General features: G+C 39.5%; 1 protein-coding gene across 1 annotated transcript in view; it reads right to left on the bottom strand.

Annotated features, from left to right (window-relative positions):
* AK9 (adenylate kinase 9) overlaps window positions 1-25149 on the bottom strand; it is a 125328-nt gene that overhangs the window by 12492 nt on the left and 87687 nt on the right. The window contains exons 26-34 of the mRNA XM_089664724.1: window positions 23512-23731; window positions 19768-19833; window positions 18306-18521; window positions 15673-15891; window positions 13360-13573; window positions 10837-11038; window positions 9500-9646; window positions 5311-5528; window positions 2049-2245 (exon numbers count right to left, since the gene is read on the bottom strand). Of these exons, the coding sequence (XP_089520850.1) occupies window positions 2049-2245; window positions 5311-5528; window positions 9500-9646; window positions 10837-11038; window positions 13360-13573; window positions 15673-15891; window positions 18306-18521; window positions 19768-19833; window positions 23512-23731 (1699 nt within the window). The remainder of the gene's footprint in view (window positions 1-2048; window positions 2246-5310; window positions 5529-9499; window positions 9647-10836; window positions 11039-13359; window positions 13574-15672; window positions 15892-18305; window positions 18522-19767; window positions 19834-23511; window positions 23732-25149) is intronic.

The following is a 25149-nucleotide window of genomic DNA, read 5'->3' as shown; positions in this document are numbered from 1 at the left end:
AATAACTCACTGAAATCTGTCCGAACAAGAGTCTAGTAAACATCCCGGGTAGGATAAAACTTGAAACACAAAATCATAAATTATAATTTAATAAATAATCATAAAAAATAATAATATAATAATAATAAATTTAATTCAATAATATAATCAAACCAAAAACACTGAAATTTGAAATATAGCGCCAAGTTCGCACATCACTGAGCAAAGTCGCAAAATTGTTTTCAGTATCTGATGACGAATTTCCCCACGAATCATTATCACTCAATTCTGCAAGTAATTCTGATTTACTATTGCTGTTCTCTAGTTGGTCTGAAACCGCTTTTGACCTAAAGGGACGCTTTTTGGATACTATGGACGTTTCTCAGTTTCCAGTTTCATGTGGATGCTTCAATGTTAAACCACTGAATGGTTTCCTATGTCTTTTGGGTACCCCCTTGGCAAGAAGTGACCGAGTTTGCAAAGCCTCATACTTCTGAAAAGAGTACCAACTCTCCTTGTTGGCTTTTTTATTTTCCATATTTAAAGAATGTACTGAAGAAATGAGAACAGCACAAGGGACTCGGAAACCCCAAATTCCAAGGTGGGTAGGAATAGAGCCAGCAACAATTGCACTGGAATATTCAGAGACAAGAAGCAAGCAAGTGACTCAATTTATCAACCTCTATATATATCACTTTCCACTTTGTTGAAATTCTGATCTCAAAATTAAAAATGTTGATTGGCATATAACTCTATGGCTGCCTGTAGGTGAACTGAAATTTAAGGATCATAATACCTATTGTGAGTTTACAACATTTGTTTTTGTGTGTTTTTGTTAAAAGACTCGGATATATTTTTGGGTATCTGTTTGTGACGACATCTATCATGTGGGAGATCACAATATGTGCAAGCATATCAGAAGCCCCATAGCTCTTAGTCATGCGATCAAAGAGAGCCAATTTTCCTGATCTGCCATATGTGACCTGATAGGACTAGCAGGAAAAATTCACCACAGGTACATTGTCATGCAACTGCTTCTTAAAGCGGTAATAAGGTCTGCTCCATAGAGGGTGGGCTGTTTGCAAAACTGTGTGGCCTGAAATATATATATTCATAGATGAAGGTACAGTAAAAGTAGCCAAGAGAGGCACTCTCCAGAAATTTGGCTCTGACCCTTATCTGCAGTTTAAATCAGTTTCAAAAAAGCACAACAGCTGTGCTAACCCTTTTAAATGTTGAAGCACTTTTTTTTGGATTGATATATTTTTGTTTGTTTTAGGGGTTTTTAGCACTGTATTTAATAAGGGTTAACCTTATGCACATTAGTATTAGTACAGTTATGCACATTAGTATTAAGGGTCCTTTCACACGGGCTTCTGTTTTTTTCATCAGTTCAGTCACATTTTTTCCAAGAAAAAACGGATCAGTTCACATCAGTTTTTCATCAGTTTACATTCGCTTTTCATCAGTTTACATCTGATTTTCATCAGTTTACATTAGTTTTTCATCAGTTTACATCCATTGTTTTACATCCTTTACCAATGCAAAAACAAACTGTATGTTTGTTTACATCTGTTACTTCCATTTTTGTCTGTTTTACATCTGTCTTTTGTCCGTTTATATCCATTTTTTGTCCATTCCATTTTTTTTATGGAAGAAAAATAGGGGTTTCTTCTATTAAAAAAAAACAAATGTTAACGGATGCGGACATTAACGGATGTAAACAGATGATCATCTGTTGGCATCCGCTAGTCCATAGAAATACATGGGTGTCCGTTTTTCATCCATAAGCGGACAGATGAAAAACAGACATACGGAATGACCTCATGAAAGGGGCCTAAGGGTTTTTATTACGGCTGCTTGTACTGATTGCTTATTGATTGTTTGGGTTTGTGATTTCACCATTAAGTGCAGAGAGGGGATAGATTTGATTATTGCTAGAGCCCTGTGTGCTTTTAAAAAACATAAAAAGAAACTATAAAGAAATATTGATTGTATAGATGTGAAAAACAGCCTGCAATAACTTTACTGAAAAATAATCATAGTGGTATGAAATAAGTTCAACTTACAGCCAGCTCCTGCTGTGAAGCCATCTTGTAGTAGTGTCCACGGAATTCAGCTGCAAACTGCAGGGATGATGTTACCGAACAATCGACAAGCTCTCCCCTTTGTGCCAGGCTTACAGGACAGTATTGTGCAAACTCTCCCAGGCGAGACAACAGCTCTTGGGGGGTGATGCAGAAATCAGCAATAGCAGCTGCTTTACCTGTTCAAGTTGCAACAAAACACACACTCCAAAAATGTATCTGGCCATAATGAATTTAAGCCCAAGTGATAAAGAAAAACAAATGTATACATTAACTTAAGACGTACAAAAAATCAGGTAGGAAGGGTGAGCTGATTTTCTTCAAGTACAGTAAAGGTGAAAATTGGTGCCATTGTTATTGACTTTACTGTTTACCTGATCTTTACTTTTGTATATGAACTATCTACCCACTGTCTCAACCAACCACCTGCCAGAAAGGCATATAATGAGTCGGACTAACCATTTGGAAACTCAGGCACTGCCCGAGGGCCCGGGGTCAGTAGGGGGCCCCATGAGATGCCCCTGGTACCTTTTTCATAGGCTTTTTTGAGTTTGGGCAAAGACACAGGGGCCCCATGATCTCCTATTGCCCGGTGGCCCCATGAGTTGTCAGTCCGCCTCTGAATGAGTGGCTAACATTCATGCTCAGTGTATGGTTATGTCTCATCTATACATACTGTAGCTACCTTTGTGCATGTCTTATACACTGCTAGCACAAGTAGTCAAAAATAGTAAGAATTTCTGAGATACCTACATAAGTAGAAACAGATACAACACCTCCTGCGCTCAGAGACCCAGATCAGAAATCAGCGGGTGGAACAATATATGAAAGTTCATCCAATAGCCGATCAAGGTTGTGCAGCTCAAACACAAGGCTGGGGAAGCCCAATAAAAACTGTAATGAAGAACAAAAACAGAAGTGCATCAACCTTGCGCATTACCTCAGTAAGCAAAGGGTGAATTTATTGAATTGAGATATATACTCACAAAAGTAGCAATAATTAAGGCATATGAAATGCAACATCAAAGCACTGGAATAGGAGTCCCATCGAGAGGGGAGAGTTCTCAGGATAAAGCTGATGCGTTTCAAAAGGGGTTCCCTTCTTCCTCAGAGCTCTGGATTTTATATGCCTTAATTACTGCTAATTTTGTGAGTATATATCTCAATTCAATAAATTCACCCTTTGCTTACTGAGGTAATACGCAAGGTTGGTGCGCTTCTGTTTTTGTTCTTCGTTACACCTACATAAGTAGGCCAGTGAACTGAATCTCTGTTGCAACCCAACTAAGTGAGGCCGAAATGTTGTTTGTTTCCTTACCATGTTTTTTTTTAAATATTGTATTTAACCATTAGCCGCCCGGCCAATGGCTGTTTGGCGGCTTCAGAAGTGCTGCGGCATTCCGGGTGCACACCATTTGGCGTGCACCCGCACATGCGCAGTTTGCGCTAATGCAGAGCCTCGCAGCGGCGCGATCTGTCACCGGCCGTGTATCTCGGACACGGCCGATGACAGATCTGAGTACCAGCCCCCGTTGCTGGTACCATGTGACCTGCTGTGACCAATCACAGCAGGTCACATGACAGTTGTATACAATGGATGGCTTCATTCATGCCATCCATTGCATACTACTGCCTAGCTGTGAATGGTCACAGCTAATCACATGCACATGTCATGTGATTAGCTGTGACCAAATCACAGCTAAGCACAAAAAAAAAAAAACCTTGAATGAATCGACTTCATTCAGGTAAATGCTTGCTTATAGCAAAGTAATTCTTTGCTATAAGCAAATTGTGTAAAAAAAAAAAAAAAAAAAAATACTGATCACTTCCCCAAAGCAGTACAATGTTACTATGGTAACATTGTACTACGTGGGTCATAGTAAAATATGAAAAAAAAATCTTAAAAAAAAATTAAAAAAAAAATATATATATTTTTTTTTTCTCATACTGTCACCATGCCAGTTATATGATGACGCTGTACTGCACTGGTGACAGTATGTAAAAAAAAAAATAGTGAAAATAATTTTTTTAATTTTTTTATTTTCCGAAAAATTATGACAAAAAAAATACAACTTCAAAAAACTCGCCATGCCTCTTATGAAGTACGTCGGACTGTCTACTTTGCAAAAAGGGGTCATTTGGGGGATATCTGTACTATTCTGACATTCTTGGACCTCAAGAAATTAGATTGGCTGTCAGTACTTCAGGATTGATCAATATTCAGATCTATACCATAGTTTGTGAACTCTATAACTTTCCTACAAACTAAATAATACATCCTAATTTGGGTTATTCTCACCAAAGACATGTAGCAGAATACATCTCGGCCTAAATTTATGAAGAACAATTATTTATTTGTAAACTTTTATAACAGAAACAAAGAAAAAGGTGTTTTTTTTCAAAATTTTTGGCCTTTTTTTGTTAATTTATCAAAAAAATAAAAACCCCAGCGGTGATTAAATACCACCAAAAGAAAGCTCTAGTTGTGTGAAGAAAATGATAAAATTTTAGTTTGGGTACAATGTTGTATGACCGCGCAATTGTCATTCAAAGTGTGAGAGCGCTGAAACGTGAAAAATGGCCTGGGCAGGAAGGTGTAAAATTGCACGGTATTGAAACGGTTAAAAAGAACCAGAATTTTTTTGAGTGAGCTGTGTTCATATGTGTTTCCTTGCATCTACACTTCTATATATGTGCATTGCGTTGCAAAAACAAATGCAGCTTGCTCTACTTTTTTGAAAAGCACATAACCACAACACAATGATGTAAACTACACTCATTGAGAAACATTCATTTTTATTGCTATTATGTTTAGAATATGTTTCTAACACATCAAAACACACCCGGTGTGAACAAGACCTAATAAAGCTCTTTATAGCCATAAATCTACATCAATCTGAATCAGACCATACATAATGGAAGGCATATAGGGTGTCAAGTGTGAAGTGTGCTACTGAGATGCAGTCTCTACCATCTCTCTATAACCAACCAGCTTCTTCATTTCTATTGCAGGTTACAACATGTAAACGAGAACTTAGGCCTAAATTAATATTACAATTGCCCAAAATATCAGTTTTGTTACTGTAATCACACACACACATACACACTTACTTGTATCAATGTAAAGTGCTTTTTGACTCACAATTCCATTTGTAATGTCATAGGATAATGACATTTGCTGATGAGCTTTGTCAAGGAGAATGTGTTTAATACCTGATATTACACAGACAGAATGTGTACATACCTTCCCTTATTCTTTCTATGTAGTTTTGCACTTGATTGATGCTTGTTCGGACTTCTTCAAGGATTTTATTGGACACCCACCATTTGCTCCGTGTGGCATCTACTTCACACCAGTTTTGATGTTGCATCATATAATATTCTTTAATATGCTGGATACCCTGCTTGTAATTGGAGTTTTTCACAGTTAATATCTGTGCACTGTCATGTACAGGGTAAGGCCTATCAAAGAAAAATAAAAACAGCAAAAAAAATGTAGTAAATGATCACAAATGAGAATTGGAATGCACTGTACATGGCCAAGTTTGAAGTAAACCTGTATTGAGAGAAATAAAGTCTATCTTTTTTGACTTCCTGAAAATGCTTGTTACTTGACTAACCTGTAAATGTATCAGTAGTAAATATTAGCAAGTGCTTCTTTATGTCATGCTTAAATATTAGTAAATAAATGAAATGGTATGGTATATAATAACATGGTCAGGAGTGTACCTGTAGCATGGCATCCTGGGATATAGTTACAGTATCTGCAAAGACACCATAGCTTATAAGGGACAAGGGTCTATCTACAAGCAAGTTATCTGTAGATTATGAGGCCCTTGTGTATCATTACTCATAGCCACAGTCTTTAGAAGCCCTCCACAGGACCAAGAGGTAAAAGGCTCTTTTATTTACAGCTTTAATACCCGTTGTAGAACTACCTAAGTCAGCAAACAATACAGTTATATGTTAATTATTACAAGTACAGAGTTACATAGTTAGTCTGGCTGAAAAAAGACAAAACGTCCATCCAGTTCAACCATTAAAAAAAAAAGTTAAAATCCTATACCCACAGTTGATCCAGAGGAAGGTAAAAAAAAACCCAGTAAAGCATGATCCAATTTGCTCCTGCAGGGAAAAATAATTCCTTCCTGATCCCCCGAGAGGCAATCGGATATTCCCTGGATCAACTTTACCTATAAATGTTAGTATCTAGTTATATTCTGTGTATCTAAGAAAGAATCCAGGCCTTTTTTAAAGCAATCCACTGAACTGGCCAGAACCAACTCTTGAGGGAGGCTATTCCACATTTTCACAGCTCTCACTGTGAAGAAACCTTTCCGTTTTTGGATATTACATTTCTTTTCCTCCAGACGTAAAGAGTGCCCCCTTGTCCTCTGTGATGACCTCAGGGTGAATAACTCTACACCGAGTTCACTATATGAACCACTGATGTATTTATACATGTTGATCATATCCGCCCTTAATCTCCTCTTCTCAAGAGAGAATAAATTCACTACTGCCAAACCAAACCCATGGAGGATGCTTGTGGATGGAAGAGGATCCCGCACTGATATCTGCTGGTACCCAGCCACCAGGGGCACCCCATGAATCATTAGGAAAGTCAATCCAATACTGATCTTTCAGAAAACAAGTAATAATTTTTTTTCTCTTGTATTTCAATGGTTTTTATTAACTTTTGTAAACAATTTAACAAGAAGGAGTAGAGCAAAAGCCATGCCCAAGCAGGGGCTATCAATGGTACATAAAAAAATAAAGAGATCAGTATTGTAACTCTAACAATGCAAGAGGCGTGCCAACATAGGGGCTATCAATGGCACATAAAATACAAAAACAGTGATATAACACCAACAAAAATTTCCAGCCAAAGGCAAATATCTTCACCTCACGTAATCAAACAAAAAAAGAAAGAGGAAAAAAGAGTAAAGAAGGAAGAAAACAAGACCAGAAGCAGGGATCCAGGAACACATTTACCATACAGCGTCATAAACCCAGACTAGCCGGGGGGAGCAGGGGAAAAGTATATGTTAACCACGGCTCCCATATTTTCAAAAATTTTCATTGGGAGTAATTACACATACTCGACATTTGTTCACTGAGCATCAAAGTGGTCATACGGTCAAGCACCCCCTGAAGAGGAACAGACAGCATTTCCATGCCTGGGCAATTGTTCTAGTGGCCGACAGATAGGAAGCCAACTTCTGCTGATGAGCCAGCAGGCCTGGTATGGGACAATGAAGCAAAGCATACGAGCCTCTCAGCATATGGAGAGATGGAACAAGGTGTAAAGAAGGCCAAAGACACAAGACCAAAAACGAAGCAGTCTCGGACATGACCATCATATATGCAACACATCTCCACGATGGCTGCAACCCCGAAAGCAGCGATCACTATAGGCAGGGTTCGCCTGGGCTATATGAGCCGGGACCCAATACCAATGAAACAGTACTTTGTATACAGTCTCCAGCATGGCCGTATTAAATGAACATTTAGCTACAAACGACCAGGCCTTATTCCAGTCCTCCAGATCCACGACCATCCCCAAGTCATGCTCCCACTGGACAACATATGATAGAGAATTACGAATTGGGTGCCTATTCAAGGAATAATTATTTTTTATACCATATATTTCAAAGATCTGGATGACTTTCCCCAAACTTTCTGTTTCTGGGTAATAGATGCAATGCCTGCATTTTGCATTTCAATGGTTTTTATTAATTAATAACAGCACAGGAGCAACAAATCACGCCCACGCAGGGGCTATCAATTGCATATAAAAGAAGTAGAAAATTAAAGAAATCAGTGCTTTAACACCAACAGGGCAAAAGATTGCCCACGCAGGGGCTATCAATGGCACTTAAATAACAAAACATAAATATAACACTGATAATAACTCAGACTAAAGGCAGCTATCCACTGCCACACCAAAAGCAATCAGAAAAAAAAAAAAAAGGGGGGGGGGGAGGAAGGAGAAATACAAAAGAAAAAAGATAACCAAACCAAGAGCAGGGATCCAAGAACGCCAAAGCCGAACAACATCACATCCCCAGACTAGCCGGGGGGAGCATGGGAAAGGTATATTGCATCCACGGCTATCATATTTTCAAGAATTTACATTGGGAGTCGTTGCAGATAATCGACATCTGTTCATTGAGCATCACAGTGGTCATACAGTCCCGCACCCCCTGAAGAGGGACAAACAGGCTCTTCCAGGCCTGAGCAATTGTTCTAGAGGCCGACAAAAACAAATAGGAAACCAACTTTTGATGAGCCAAGAGGCCTGGTATGGGACAATGAAGCAAAGCATACCGAGCATCCCGTCGTAGAGAGAGATGGAACAAGGTGAAAAGGAGGCCAAACACACAAGACCAAAAACGAAGCAGCCTCGGGCATGACCACCAGATATGCAATACATCACCACGATGGCCACAACCCCGAAAACATCGATCAGTGCAGGCAGGATTCCCCTGTGCCAAACGAGTCGGAACCCAATACCAACGAAACAATACCTTGTAAGCCGCCTCCAGCGTGGTCGTATTAAATGAGCATTTAGCTATGAGTGACCAGGCCTTATTCCAGTCCCCCGGATCCACAGCCACTCCCAGGTCGCGCTCCCACTGAACGACATATGAAAGAGAAGTATGCGACGAGCGTCTATTCAAAGCTGCATAAGGAAGGGAAATAAGGTCTGGGGCGCCCGGCCGCTGTTGGCAAAGCAGTTCAAAGGCAGATTTCTGGTACGGGAAGACAGAAGTGCCCCGCAATGAGAGCAGCCAATTGAAGGTAACGAAAAAATTCCACCGGAGGGACATCCCGTGACTCCCGAAGAGAATTCCAGGTAGGGAAGAACCGAGAGGACAAAAAGTGTCGTACCTGTAAAAATCCATTGATCACCCACCATGAAAACGCCCTTGGTTGATCTAAACCTGGTGGGAAGAGGGGGTTGTTAGTGATTGGGAGCAAAGGCAAAAAAGGTGACATTAGGCCACTGGAGTAACGTACCAAGTCCCACACTTGTAAGCCATGGAGCAAAATCGGACTCAGTGCCGTGGGGCGCAGAGCAGGGGGAAGCCATAGAAGTGTCGATATCGCAATAGGGGCACAATTAGATAATTCCAGGAGGACCCAGAGAGGTATGTCTGAGGAAGCATGCAACATAGATAGCGGGGCGATCTGGCTCGCCTGATAATATTTAGTAACATTGGGAACCCCAAGGCCACCCTGGAGTCTATGGACAAAAAGCGTAGTTCTGGAAACTCTGAGGCGTTTATCGGCCCAGATAAAACGCATAATCTTTACCTGAAGCAACCGTACCTCGCCAAATAGGAAAGGAGCAATGCCTGCATTTTAATCTGAATCCACAAGCACCATCAAAAAGAACACATCAACTGAATTAATTAACATAAAGATGGTACCTTTTTGATTCCTTTTTATCCAGTTGTCCTCTGTTTAAAATCTCTTTCATTGGTATTTCTAATTCGAAGATCTTTATAGGAATTATGCTGCAGGCTTGCAGAAGGACAGCTTGTTGTTCAGTTGCTGGATATCCATCCAGAACCACCCTAGGAGAAGATTGAGAGTTTCATTGGTACTTGTTAATAGTCAGTACTAATGAGGATTGTTAAAACAATTGTAAACATAAAGTCACACAAATAATATGAGGGGAGCGATTATTAGGAGGTCTTCATTTACTTTTGAATGTAGGCACATTTCATAGGACAATACTTCTGCTTTTTTGCAAAACTACTCATTATCAGAAACTATTTGAAAAGCACAATACATTCCCCAAGGTTCGTAAGTACATAGGAGTGTTTTTAAAATGTGTAGAGCTATTCGTCTTGCGAAACTGCATGTACATTCGTTCTGTGTAAATGGGAGCATCATTTTTATAAGTACACCCCGCAGTTTTCAAAAAATCGTTTGCAGATATCTATATAAATATTTTGGCTCACCCAGCCTAATAGTGAAATTTAAAAAAAAAGATCACAAAACATGCATTTGCAGACACCGAGAAAAAAAGAAACTCTTTTAGCCTACGACACACTGATAGGGCTCTATGATTAGGCCCTAATACAGTGTGAAATGGGAATATTTGTTTGCATGGCTAAATCAGGGTTCCTATTGAGTAGAAATATAGGGGGACTAATAATGAAGGTTCTTATAAACATATATACTGTCATTTCTCCTAAAAGAGCATTTAATGCACTTGCCCTTTCTTTCACCTAGGAAATGTGGTTTGAAGTTTGTGCCTGTGACGTAAGCATCTACAAGGTGAACCAGCCAGCTATCTTCCTGTTTCAAGTTTAAGAAAAGAATTTTGTGGTCAAACCAGTTTGAACCAGCAACTGTCATGGCGGATGACCACAAGTCTCTATTTTGGACAAATCACATGATGTTAACACCCATTTAACTCTGAGCTTGCTGTTAAGCATATGAGGATTTGATTGGACTAAAACTATACGATCACTCCTGGACTTTTTATGACATGCCTGGATTTTATGATTATATATGTATCAGTTTAAAGTTTAAGAGTTAGATATATTGATCACTTTGGTCCACCTCACATGAGGTGAACGTCTGTATGCTATATTATCTCCACTGCAGTGTAATAAATGCACCTTTCTTTATCGATTTGGACTCACTATCTCATCTGAAAGGTCTCGTTTGTGAACCCCCAAACCTGACTCGACACTATATTGAGTCAGGCACCTCAAACAGCAAAGCACAATTTTTTATTGTAAAGTAAACTTACCCTGTAGTATTACATGGAAGATCCATCAGTGCCACTTCTAGACATCTGATTGCAAGCTCATCAGGCACAGCTAGCCCCTTTACAAGAAGACCTTTTATGTCTAATGCAAGCTCTGTGTCTGGCTGATTTTCTAACACAGACCGAATGGCATCCCCCATTGACAGACGCTTTAGGCCATATATGCTAGCAAACATGTTGGCGACTGAAACATATAAAGGAACAGATGTTACCAAACTGGAAAAGATGCAAACACATTTTGCAGTTTAATAATTTTGAAAGTTAATTATTTTATATTTATGAAACACATCTAACACAGATTTGATATGAATCCCTCTTGAACTATTAATACTTTAACGTACAGTACAGCCTGCTCTGTTAATGTGAAGTTCACTAGCTCTTCTTTCCAATGATCACCACAGCACAGCCCTGCCCAGAGCCACACAGCCTTTCTAGTGAAAATATCTTTGCCAACCCATCTTTAAAATGGAAGCCCTGGCCCCATTCATTCCTGTTGGTGAGCCATATTCCACTGACAGCTGGTAAATGAGTCACCCATAGAAATGAACAGGGCGACGGTGTGCACTATGAAGGAGGACCTGTGGGAACATAATCAACATTTCACAGGCTGTGTAGTGCTGGGCCGGCCACACACTGAACATTGCTGGAAGGAGAAGCAAGGTAAGTGACACAGTAGGCTCTACTAAGAAAGGTTGACCATTACATACAGAACAGTTTCAATGTTTTCACGTATAGTTGAGTCACTCAGCCTTGTTTCTATGCATGAAAACATAGGAACTGGGGTGGAAAAAAATGGCAGCAGGTGCTATGGACTGATGAGTCAAAATCTGAAATATTTGGTTGTATCAGGAGACTGTTTGTGAAGGGCTGGAGATCGGTACAATAATGTGTGTCTGCAGGAAACAGTGAAGCAGGGTGGAGATTCCTTGCAAGTTTGGGGCTGCATTTCTAGAAATGGAGTTGGAGATTTGGTCAGGGTCAATAGTGTACTCAATGCTGAGAGATACAGGCAGATACTTATCCATTATGCCAAACCATCAGGGAGACATGTAATTGGCCACAAATGTATTCTGCAGCAGCACAACAGCCTCAAACATGCAGCCAATGTCACTGAGAACTTAAAAACAAGGAGTCCTGGAAATGATGGTTTTGCCCCCACAGAGCCCTGATCTCAACATGATCGAGTCTGTATGGGATTACATGAAGAGACAAAAGGATCGGAGGCAGCCTACATTCACAGAAGATCTGTAGTTAGTTCTCCAAGATGTTTGGAACAATCTACCTGCCAAGTTCCTTCAAAAACTGTGTGCAAGTGTACCTAGAAGAATTGAAGAATTTATGCTATTTTAAAGACAAAGGGTGGTCACATCAAATATTGATTTGATTTGATTTGATTTGGACTTCTCTTCTGTTCATTTACTTTCCATTTTAATTGATAAAAATAAACCTTAAAAACCTCTATTTCTGAAAGCATTCTTAATTTACAGCATTTTTTCACACCTGCCTAAAACTTTTGCACAGTACTGTACATGGTACAGCAGGCAAATATCAGGAATATGAAATGTTGGGTTTAGATATTATTTAAACCCATAAGCAAACATTTATTTTTTGCAGCTTATAATTAGATGTGATAGCTGCATTCATTTTTCTTTCTTTTATTTTAATCTGGTGATCTAGTTAGTAAGTCTGTTGTTTTTCAACAGAACAAGCTGTCCTGCAGATGTAGCAGTTAGCAGGCAGAGACAAAACATTTAACACTGGCATGGTGCTTAAAATGATCAGGTTTTATTTATTTATGTAAACCTTTCTCCCAAAAGGGAAAAAAACTGGTACTGTAACTGCTTAAAATGAATTAGCTTGACTTTCACTTCAATTTGTTACTGTATCTAAATCTGTAGTACTAGCCAGATCACTGGGTGAAAACAAAGTGAAAACAGCCTATAAAAAGACAACCACCACATCTAATGACTGGAAAGGTGAAATATATTACATTTTTGGTTTTGCGTTTACTGCTTCATACAGGTTTTATTACAATATGTACAATGTTTCCCAAACAGTTAAAATGTGTTCTTTGAAGAAAAATATAATTATATCCTCTCTCCCCCTGTTGGAAGCATTTAGTAGTTTGAAAACGTAAATAATATGAATTTTCCAAAATACTGAATAATCTGCATTTAAAATTGTCAAAATACATTTATCCTCACTATAGAGGTCCTACAGAGATGTCATTTGACTAAGATAACCATACTCATAGGACTCACAGAGAATGCCTAGAGAATTCAAACTCCTCTAACATAAAATCAGCCACAGGTTCTGTATGCAGCCACCCATGCAAGTGAGTGGTTGTACTTGTGTACACGCCAATAGTGCTGGGGATTTTACAATGGAGGACTATGAAACCTCTAGACGTCAATGTGTATGAAGCCATATAGAACAGTGGTGTTTTTAGTAGCCAAATCTACTAGGCTTTTTTTAAATTAATTGCTGTACAAGCAATAGTCTTACTTGTGGTTTTTCCAGATTTGGGAGGTCCAACAACTGCAATTCTAACAGGCACTGAGGGTTTAGGCTTTGGCTGATGGATAAATTTAATAGGGTTCTTCATAAATGCGATTCTGTTTTCTTTTGTTGAAAAAAAGTAAATATATTGTCGGTAAATCAGAGGGAAAGTAGGATTTTCTTGATTTTGCAAAGGCTTTATAACTTCTCCTTGGCTGAGCTATAGTAGAAAAAAGTTTGGTTAGACAGTTTAGACTACAAAACCAAGGATTCAGTTTTCCAAAAATTAAAGCCTTATTAAAAAATAAATAAAAACTTAAATCAACCTACTATCTAGCTCAGAGATGACATGAAAAATCATAAAAAGTGAATAGTCAAAGCTAGCTAATTTAGACCCACTAACACAATCCCCATAACAGTTTTTATTCATTCCACCTACTTTTCTAGCGTTTTATCCTTTCAGTTTTGCTGCAGAAACATCCCTATCTAAAGCTGACCATTTGGACAGTCTGACACACAAGCTCAATTCAAATGTTTAATGATGGCCTAAACAAGAGCACTTGGGTGGTACCAGCTTTCCATTTTAGCTTACTGAAGATGGCGGGGATCAGATGTGGCTTCTCCAGGAGCAGTGCCAATACCAACTTATCTTGGGGGAATAAATAATGACAGTGCTCTTAAACCCACTTAATTACCATCTCCTATGTTGAGGAACTGAGCATGTGCAGGAGCCATTTTGATGGCTATCTCTATATATAGAGGTGAAACAAACGATGGATGCCATTTTGCCACCATGTGCAGCTGAGCACAACTTCCAGCCACTATGTGATCTATTTTATTCTTTATACAAAGCTCTGTTTTTTGGAGCGAAACATGTAGAGTTTCCTTTTCTTTGGGTCTGTCTTTGGGAGTACTTTTTTGATGCACATGGTATTCACTCCCCCCCCCTTTTTTTTTTGGAGAGGTCTGTACTGCATTTTACAGTGCATCATTTGCATTCTTCAAGACAGTGAGGTATTTTTGTCTGGATACGGTGATGTATGGGGCTTATCCATGAGAGGCTGACATTTCAGCCTGTGGATGAGTGTACCCATATTGCATATCTGTAGCAAGATAGATTATACTATCTAATTAGTTTTGTCCATGGGATAACTCCATTTCCTTAACAGAGATTATATATTCAAGCTGCTAGGCTTATGATCAAACCACAGTGCCTCTTTGTATGCCATCACTTCATCTAAAACAGTATGGTATTTGATTTGGTCTGATGTTATTAACCATTTGGATGTAAGGTAAATAATTGAAATGGTATCCAGTCATATTGATGTGCGCAGTACATTCCACTCCAATAGGCATTAATTACAGTTGAGCATACATTTTCTATATATTTAAATAAAGGTTATATATTTTACATTCATCAATTGGCCAGATGGTGCGCAGAGAAACGCACCCTCGTCCAGTATAGATCAGCTTTCCATTTTAGCCTACCAAAGATGGTAGGGAGATGTGGCTTCACCGGGAGCAGTGAGTGCCATTACCAACTTATCTCGGGGGAATAAATAATGACAGTGCTCTTAAACCCACTTGCAAATCTCCTTGCAAAACAATTGCATGAGACTGTCTGAGGCTGCTCTGTAGACATTAGATTATCTGAATCAGGAGCCTCTTACCATGAAAGTTTAAGTTCCATAGATAATATGGCAATGCTAAGCAGGAACTGATTCATTAGCATAATAGACAGTTACTTTACCTCTCTTCTCTAATCTATAATTTATCAATAGGCCTCAGTGTTTGAAAGAAAGTTAAAAGTAGTGCTAAAAGACAACAGAGCTATTGTACCCAGCATCCAATTAGATTTCAGTGTAATTTCCTAATGCAGGTTTTAAAATTAATTGTGGTGTGCAAATTAACCAGCTTTTTTAAAAAAATTATTTCCATCTTACTGGTGTAGAAAAATCTGTATTGGGAAATTATGAAGTCTACCATTGTTGACCTATGACCTATTATTCTAATTACACACATTTGGGGCGCTGACATTTTTGATCTACAGATATACAGCCAACTAACATTTTCAAGATACAGTCAGCAATGAAAGCCTGCATTATTTTGTCTACAGGTTTCCTTTAATGTGCAATGCTAGTAAGAGCTAAGCCACAGCAGACAGGCAATGAAGGTATTCAGTGGAAGACTCTGAAGGCAGCAAGCGGTGGCAGGCAAAAAATAACTTTACCATATTACCTTCTAGTGAGGAATAAGCATGTGACACTGTATCCACAATAGCAAACTGTAATTTACGTACTCTACACTATTTAACAATACCTTGACAGGGTCCCATCGTCTAAAGATACTGGGATGCTTATATGACATATGAAGCATCTTGCTTGCAAGGAACAGGCTAATAGGAAAACATTTTTCAAAGAGACTTTCTCGATTTTCCACTAGGTTTTTTAGTTTTTCATATAGCTGGAAATGCACAATGTGCAATTTACGGCTTGTATTGACTGTAACACATGGTATCATTAGGCTTTGAAATTCATCCTGTCATTTGAAAAAAAAACAAGAATATGATACAAATATTATTACATTACAAATAATATATATGTAATTATTTAACAATTATATGTGTACAACAATTAGTATATTACTTTTAAAGCCCAATTCCATTTTTTTTAATAATCATCATGTGTAATATATAACTAATTATTTTTTTAGTTCATCTGCAATTCCCACCTTCTCCCCAGTAATTTCCCCCACAATCTGATCCCTGGTCCAGCACTGGCTCTCTTTACTTACAGTAAACTTTAATGTTTTAGCCCTGGTTCACACTGATGCGGTGCGGAATTCGCAACATTTTAAGTGCGAATTCCGCACCGCATCAGAATCGCACCCCATTCATACGAACCGCCGCGGGTGTGTATGTTAACAACACCCCAAAAGTGGTCCACAAAGCACAGTGCAATGTGCAGAATCGGATCACATAGGTGTGAATACCTATGCGATCCGATTCTAGTGCAGACCCAAAAAAGGGTCCTGCACGTTTTTGGTGTGGGTGCAGTGTGAATAGAGCCATACAAAATGTATGGCTCCAATCGCACCGCACACAAATCTCATGTGATTTGCACAGGAATGTGGTACAGTTCATGTGCGAATCACATGTGATATACCGCACTGCACATATGTGAATCCAGGCTAACTGTGAAGTCTAAGAGCAGATTTCATGATATAATACTATTGTTAACCAGAAAATGATCCTATTAGCACCAGTTTTCCTTTGTTATTCAAACATGAGGTTTCTTACTTCAGGGATAACACTGTTCAAACACATTACAGCCCGATTGTAAAATCTCCTTTAAATTTATCAACACTATGTAGTGAGAGGCCTAACATGACTGGATACAAATTGAGCAGATCATTTGGGTCACTCTTTGCACACACAGTTCAGTGCTAGGACAATGTACTGTAATTCCTGTGGGTATGTGAGGGAGAACAATGATCAATGGCCTCCCTGTTGGCAAGTGCAGTTAGCTTGCCTGCCACGAGATGGCTCTATGGCCAATGTGGTATGGAAAGGGGAAAATTATAAGCAGGTGACAGCTCCCCATTTACGGAAAGCCCTCCTCTAGCGATGTAGTAGATGGAGTTAGTGCCTATATAAATGCCAGTGTGGGTGTGACCTGGTGAGATGGGATATGGAAACAGAACACCCCAAAGCTGCAAATATGTAATCCTGTATTGAGCTGATCTAAAAAGCCCTATGCAGGGCTGAATTCCCGGGAGAAGTGGCACAGGTCGATTGAGGAAAGCTGTAGTCACCTTGTCTACCCTTGGCTTTCTTTTGCAGGTCCTGTAGCATAGTGCATGACCTGAGAGACCTGAACAGAGTCTTTTAAACGTGAGGGAAAGTGAAACTTGGGAATAGAGGTCATCAGGGAACTTGCCTGGCTGGTCAAAGCTATAGATGGGACATTTGGGAGAGAGTGGCAGTATACTAATGGAAGGGCCTTGCACCCCTGACCCTCAGATGCAGGTCCTATGGCTATGGAAGTCTATTGTTGAGAGACTTAGTATACATGAGGAGGTGGTCCCAATCCTGTGGTGCTCCCATGAAGAGGAATGGAGGGGAGGGAAGGTGACTTTGACTAAAAGTAGTATACTTGTGCTCTGTACTGAAATGACTACTACAGAATGTTTAACTTTGCACATTGTGTTCCGTGCTGAAGATTCTGATAACATGTCAAGTGTTAAATGTCACGGGAAGTAATGTGAAGATGTGACTTTGCAGTAAAGCGCTGGAAATGCATTCATGTGTGGACTTTCCTTTTCTTTGACTATTAACACCTTCGGCCAGGAATGTTGTGAGCAGGCCTCTGGCCAGGAGACATGTGTCCAATATGGTGTTTACAACGCCAGGGGTGTAGGTGCTCTATCCATGTGGGACGGAACTGATACATTTTGGTGCCAACATCTGGCCAATCAAAAATCCTCCTTGTAACTCAATGGTGGAAGAAAGTAGATGCTGGTCTGGAAGAAGCAGCAAAGAACATAGTAACAGTGATAACGGTGGTACACAAACCTTGCATCACTGGAGGACTGCAAACTGAGAGGTACATTTGCCATAATGTATAAGTGTATTGTGCAAACTTGCACATTATGGCATGTGTTCCTGGGGACCTGTGGCAGCTCAGTTCCACTTTAATGGGTACAGAAATGGAGAAAGCAACTTACACATACCTTTGGAAACCAAGAATTGAGTGAGCAGTGGCTGATGTGAATAATTATTTTGATTACGTTATGGTCATAGAGATGTTGTGTCCCGTTTAGTGTGAGAGTACTAGGAAGTGGAGGTAAAGTTAATATGCTGGAGTTTAAAAATATTACAAGTACAGAAAAGAAAGTCAACCTTATTTATAAAAAATATACAAACTATAAAAGCAGAGGAGTATTTTTCTTACCTTTACTGTCTGAAGTGATTCACCATCGGCTTCACATTTTTCTCCAATCTCAGATTTCATTCTCTCTATGGCATCCTCCTCTTGTTCTTCTTCCTCCTGCTCCTCTTCCTCTTCTTCTGGAAATTCTTCAGAAATAATTTGCTCAATAGGGTCTATCTCTTCCTCTTCTTCTTCCTCCTCATCTTCCTCATCACTGGCCTCAGGATCTTTTTTCGTCTGATAAATTAAACAAATCTTATCATGTATAAATTCACTGCTAAAATCTCTATTACAAATTATAATATTAAGATTCCTTTTAAGTGAATGTCTATCTATATATGCTTAAAAATACAATGACAAACTGTCATCTACACAGTAGGCCTCTACAAACAGCATGTGTGGGCTTTCTGAATTGTTAATTGATAACGCATTCAAATTTATACAGACTTCAAGGATTTGGTTGGCTTCATATCTATCCATTGTGTTAACAGGCATACTACTACGCAAGCTTTACTGCAATGCACATGAACCTAATGAACGCCTATTGCTGACCTTCACATCACTACTGCCCCCTGTAATGATGCCATTTCAGAGATCGGCAGGACTCAGAAGATTTACGCTCCCACATGTTTCAGTTTCCAGTGGGCTTCTTGGGATCATAGCTCATAAACAGAGTGGAGTTCACTTGCAAGTTAAAGTGGTTGTAAATTACAGATATGAAATACGAACAAAACATCACTCTATTGCATGTACTTCTCAATTCAGTCTCAATCCAGAGCACTAAGTGTCATTTATCTCTGCTGCCTTGTTCCTCTGCTATCTGTATGAGTCACTTCTGCTAAGTTTTTCCTGACACCAAGATAAAAATTATTACAGGGGAGGGATCTCCAGCACACAGCCTGTGATTGACAACCTCAACTCTGTACCTGTGTACTGTGTGAAGGGAGGTGTGTCCCTTCCCTCCAATCAGCTCTCAAAGCTCTCCTCACTGAGCTCCACAGTGTTTAATTTCAGCTATCCGCCCCCATTTTCTGGAATCTCAGACAAGCTTTATAAATTTAGCACTTTGAACAGATGTAGAAAAGAGAAGACTGCAGATAAACTGGTACAACATATGTAGGAGGATTTGTTTCATCTCTGTGTATGACCTGAGGCCAGTCACTTCACTGAGTTTATGTAAGGGTTTACAACCACTTTAGGTGTTCCCTCCTCTCTTTATCAGTACGTTCTTGCTTTATATATTTTTCTTACACAACAAGGTCCTTTTAAATGGCTAATATCTCACATGGTTCTTGAGTGTGTGTCACTGTAGTATAATGTCCAATTGTGAGAATAATATGAATGTTTGTATGTGCTTTGTAATATGTTTGTACTATCCTGAGATACAGTAAAATGGAATCTTTATTTGTAAGATAATGTAATCTGTTGTTAAGTGGAATAGACAAGTTTCACACAGGGGTAAGTGAAATGGAACTTCTCTCACCTCTTTTTCTGCATTTATCATTTGTTCAGCTAAAAGTTCAGCTCTTCTCTTGGCAATCTGTTCATCCTATAACAAATCATTTAGAACAGATCTGTTAATCAATGTGAAATTATGAGCATCATCTCAGATGCAAAAAAAAAAGAAAAGGACACAAACACCAATACATATTAACCTAAATATGTACTTTCACATCCCAAATATGTATTAAGATACCAAGAAAGCAGATGTTAAGAAAGCAGATGTTTCTAAAAAGGATGTTTTACTTGAACAAATGAATGATTGCAGACCATTTACCACATTTCCCCTGTATTAAGGAAATTAATTGACATAATATGATTCACTGATAAAGTATCAAATACTGCTCCTCTCTCTTGACTTTCACTGGCATTTCTAAAATTAGTTAGGAAATTGTAACAACAAGAGCCTATTTAATAGCGTTACTAGTTAAACCTATATAGAAACAAATTCACTTCCCAGCACTACATACACTATATTGCCAAAAGTATTGGGAGACCTGCCTTTACATGCACATGAACATTAATGGTATCCCAGTCTCTGTGCAGGCCAGTCCAGTTCCTCCACCCCAAACTCACTCATCCATGTCTTTATGGACCTTGCTTTGTGCACTGGTGCGCAGTCATGTTGGAACAGGAAGGAGCCATCCCCAAACCTTTCCTACAAAGTTGGGAGTATGAAATTGTCCAGAATGTCTTGATATGCTGACACCTTAAGATTTCCCTTCACTGGAACTAAAGGGCCAAGGCCAACCCCTGAAAAACAACCCCACACCATAATCCCCTTCCACCAAACTTTACACTTGGCACAATGCAGTCAGGCAAGTACCATTCTCTTGGCAACCGCCAAACCCAGACACGTCCATCGGATTGCCAGACAGAGATGCATGATTCTTCACTCCAGAGAACACGTTTCAACTGCTCTAGAGTCCAGTGGCAGCATGCTTCATGCCACTGCATCCGACGCTTTGCATTGCACTTGGTGATGACAAGGCTTGGATGCTGCTGCTTGTCCATAGAAACCCATTCTATGAAGCTCTCTACACACTGTTGTTGTGCTAATCAGAAGGCGACACAAAGTTCTGAGGTATTTAGCTATTGACTCTGCAGACAGTTGGTGACTTCTGCGCACTGAGCGCTTCAGCATGCTCTGACCCCGCGCTTTCATTTTTTGTGGCCTACCGCTTCGTGGCTGAGTTGCTGTTGTTCCCAGTTGCTTCCACTTTGGTATAATACCACTAACAGTTGACCGTGGAATATTTAATTAGTAGTAAGGAAATTTCACGGATGGCAACCTATCACGGCACCACACTTGATTTCACTGAGTTCCTGAGAGTGACCCATTCTTTCACAAATGTTTGTAGAATGTTGTGACTGGAACACCTAAATCCAATAATTTGGAGGGGTGTCCCAAATTTTTGGCAATATAATGTATGCTGTTCTAAATGGAGACATTCTTAAAGAAAACCTCTCAATTTTTAAATAATTTTACATGGGTTTTGGCAGGGCTTGATCTGCTACTATGCTATTACTGCTGTCATTAGCCTTGGTTTGGGGATTTTTTTCTCCCCAGTGCTAACAGTGGTATAAACACACAAAGTGTACACTATATGTTAAAATGTTTGTGAATACCTGGCCATTACACTTAAACAAGGAGTTAATGAATAGTTTTGAGTTCAGGTTACTGTTAATTCTACAGCACACAAATACATTTTAGACCAATGTTTCTTAACCAGGATTCCTTAAGAGCCCTGGGGTTCCTCCAGAGGTTTCTAGGTGTTTCTTAGGCATTTTCTTCCTCTTAGATAAGTTCCCACTGATTGATCTTTTTAGCTATCTGTAAGGGGGTAATAATTCCCAAGGGTAAGGGCATTCTTCTCATTAACCATCATACTAATGAATTATGAACTGTAGATATATCAGGGGTTCCCTGATAGTGGAAACTTATTTCAAAGGTTCCTCTGTGGTGCAAAGGTTGAGAAAGGCTGTTTTAGACAGTTGTGTGCTTCCATCCTTATGGCAGTAGTTTGGAGAATGCCCTTTTCTGTTCCAGCATGACTGTGCCCATGTGCATGAAGTCAGGTCCATAAAGAACAGGTTTGATGAATTTGTTGCTGAGGAACTTGAGTGGCATTGCACAGAACGTTGATCTCTGGGATATGTTGGAATGCCAAATGCATTGGCATGCCCAAAGTAGAAGTTCCATTTGTTTGCACCTCCTCCCCCTTCACTGCCACATTTGGCTGAAGGGGGGAGTGAGTACCCATTTTTTACAGGTACCCGCTCCCACTTCCGTCCAGATTTGCCGTGGTGATCTGAGCTGAAAGTTCAGACCCTCTTCCTTCCACCACAGCCTTCTGGGTCACTTCACATGTCCCAGGAGACTGCGGTACCATCCAAAAAGAGCAGCATGCTTTGTGAATGCACAGTAGGAAACAGGCTGTGAAGTCTCAAGGTTTCACTGCTGGTTTCCCTTACTTAAGATAACGGCACGTGCACCCAAAGTTGACTGGCTAGGGGGAGTACATCATTGGATCCCTGGACAGGTAAGTGTCCTTATTTTGAAAATATCAGCAGCTACAGGATTTGTAGCTGCTGACTTTTAATTTTTATGGGGGGGAGCCTGGAGCTCCACTTTAAGGCCTCTCATCCAACATAAATTTTTGACCCAACAAACACTTTTTTGGCTAAATAAGCAACAATTTCCACAGAAGAATTACAAAATCTTGTGGAAAGGTTTGCCAAAGGAGTGGAGCCTGTTATAGCCAACTCTGTAATAATGTCCATGGTTTGGGGTATCCAAGCTCATATATGGGTAATGATAAAGTGCCCACACATTTTGGCAATATAGTGTGTTCTAGCAATTGACATCATATTGGTCTTTACAGTTATATTCACTAAAATAGTCGATGCAACCCATAACATTTAAGGCTGGATAATATAGCAAAAAAAAAAAAAATACCTTTGTACAAGGAACTGGAAACATATCAAAACTATTATAGTTGGTTTCAATAATTTACATGCATTCTTATTTTATGTGAAGGGAACGCGTACAAATTTTCTATGTTATTTTTTATGTACAGGACTGAAAACACATACAAAAAAAATATATTTTAGTTAACTATATTTAGTTTAGGTAAATATAGGTGTTGTAGAAAAATATTTCATATCCACTCACTGCCAGCAGATGGTGCACATGAGACAGTTACAATATTTACACATCTGTAAATTCATTTTACTGCTATGCTGTTAAGTTGTAAAAAGATCTCCTGCAGTGTAGATGTATTCACAAGATACACACAACAGAATGAGTCAGAGAAAGGACAAAGCCCCCTCTCCGCCTCTGCCTGCTCACTTTTTGATTGTCTGAAAATCCATACGGGGCCATATGACTGACATAGTAGGGTTTTCTTATTAGAAAGCTCAGGTGCACTGCAAATAAAGTATAATAAAAGTACCATGTATGTACTGAATGTGTATTTCTAAAATAAAGATTTGATGAAAGCAATATAAAAATTATATATAAAGTCAATGTATAAACTTTTAAACATTTAAAAAATTAAAGAGCAATAACCAAAATCAATTACAGACTTCTTTGCAGCTATTGCTCTTATTACAGAACATTTCAACAGAAAACATGGTAATTATATGTTATTTTGAGGAGATATAGATAGCATAAATAACTTTTAAATAGTGTACATTTTTCTTTAAAACTCCACATGGAAAGTACCCTTATTTTCTTCTTCATCTCTCTCAATTTCCGTTGGCGGTCTTCTTTTCTTCTTCGTCGCTCTTGCCACTTAGCTAGCCGAGGGGGTAACAGTCGGTCACAGATGTCACTCTCGTCTGCTTCCAGAAACACAGCAATGTCTGGGAAGAAGCCCCGTTCTCCTATGTACTGCACCTCTTCTACATTGCTAGGGAATCCATCCAGAATAAATCCAGTGGAGCTAAAGGGAGACAGGGAAATACCAAAATTAGCTCCAACCAACTCCAAAACCAACTATCTGTGGCATGTAAATGTTAGCATAACATGACACAAATCAGAATTTAACATATACCTATAGACAAGATATGGAAATTCAAGTATCTGCATATTCCTAACATTGCTAAGAACATGATCAGTCTAGAAAATGAGCCTTAAAACAAGCTCCCACTGACCTAAGTAGGTCTAGCCACTGTGAAGCAATTCATCCTCAGTTTACAGTGGAAGCACCAAAGTCCAGCACTTGACTGTTTACATTAAAATGATTCTAAAGGCTTTTTTTTTTAATAGTAATAGTCTATACTTACCTGCTGTTTGCAGTGGTTTTTCACACAGCAGCCCAGATCCTCCTCTTCTCGGGTCCCCCACCGGCGCTCCTGTCCCTTCTCTCTTGTTGGGTGCCCCCACAGCAAGCAGCTTGCTATGGGTGCACCCCCTGCTTCATGTGTCCATTCACACATGGAGCTGTGGCTAGGCCCCACCCTCTCTCGCTTCTCATTGGCTCACTTGCTGTGGTTGACAGTAGTGGGAACTGATGGCTCCCTGCTTCTGTCTCAGTCAATGAGGAAAGAGAGTCCCAGAATAGCCGAGACTCTACTGCACATCGCTGGATTGAGAGGGGGCTTAAGTGAGTATTAGGGGGGCTGGGGGGTATGCTGCACAGAGAAGGTTTTGTACCTTCATGCATAGAATGCATGAGGGTAAAAAACCTTGAGCCTTTAGAACCACTTTGAAGAAGGCTGGAAGGCTGCATAGTCACTGCTGGTGGGGGATGGGACGAGGCAGAGTGAGTTGAGATAGCTAAGTTAATTTAGTGATTCTGCTCTGAAATTTGATTGATTGATCCACAGTGTTTGCAACTACAGAGGTCTGTAAGGTTTTTTTTAAAGCTAATTTATTGTATGTAAATACTTGAATGCCTATAGCCTGTCCACAACTTCACTTTGCCATAATGTAGATGAAAATTCACAACAAGTCCAAACCTGAATTTTGGAATGGTTAGTGGAATAGAAAGGAAACCACAGCACTCCAAACTCCAAAACTCTCCCCAGCCCCTCAGCTGCAGATGAACCAGAGTGCTGGTCAGGTGAGCCTGCCCCGCTACTTTGTGTATCAATGTAAGAAACGAAGGGACACATACTGATGTCATCATTTAAAGTAGATAACTTTATTGACTCAAAAGGTACGCTGTGATTCCCCACCATAGAATTACCCTGCTCTGACACATTTTCACCATTACAGGCTTTTGTTCAATAAAGATTTTTACTTTGAATAAAACCATCAGTGTGTAGCCCTTCATTTCTTGATTTTTGGAAAGCTTGCTTAATATAACAGCTCCTGCTGAAAAGAAAAATAAAAGACACCTATCAAATACAAGCATTA

The sequence above is a fragment of the Staurois parvus genome, unplaced genomic scaffold (genome assembly GCF_062004578.1).
Source record: "Staurois parvus isolate SC_StPar_1 unplaced genomic scaffold, SC_StPar_1.0 ptg000048l, whole genome shotgun sequence".
Classification (NCBI taxonomy): domain Eukaryota; kingdom Metazoa; phylum Chordata; class Amphibia; order Anura; family Ranidae; genus Staurois; species Staurois parvus.
The sequence above is the reverse complement of the archived record's forward strand: the minus strand, read 5'-3'. Positions and strand labels throughout refer to the sequence as shown.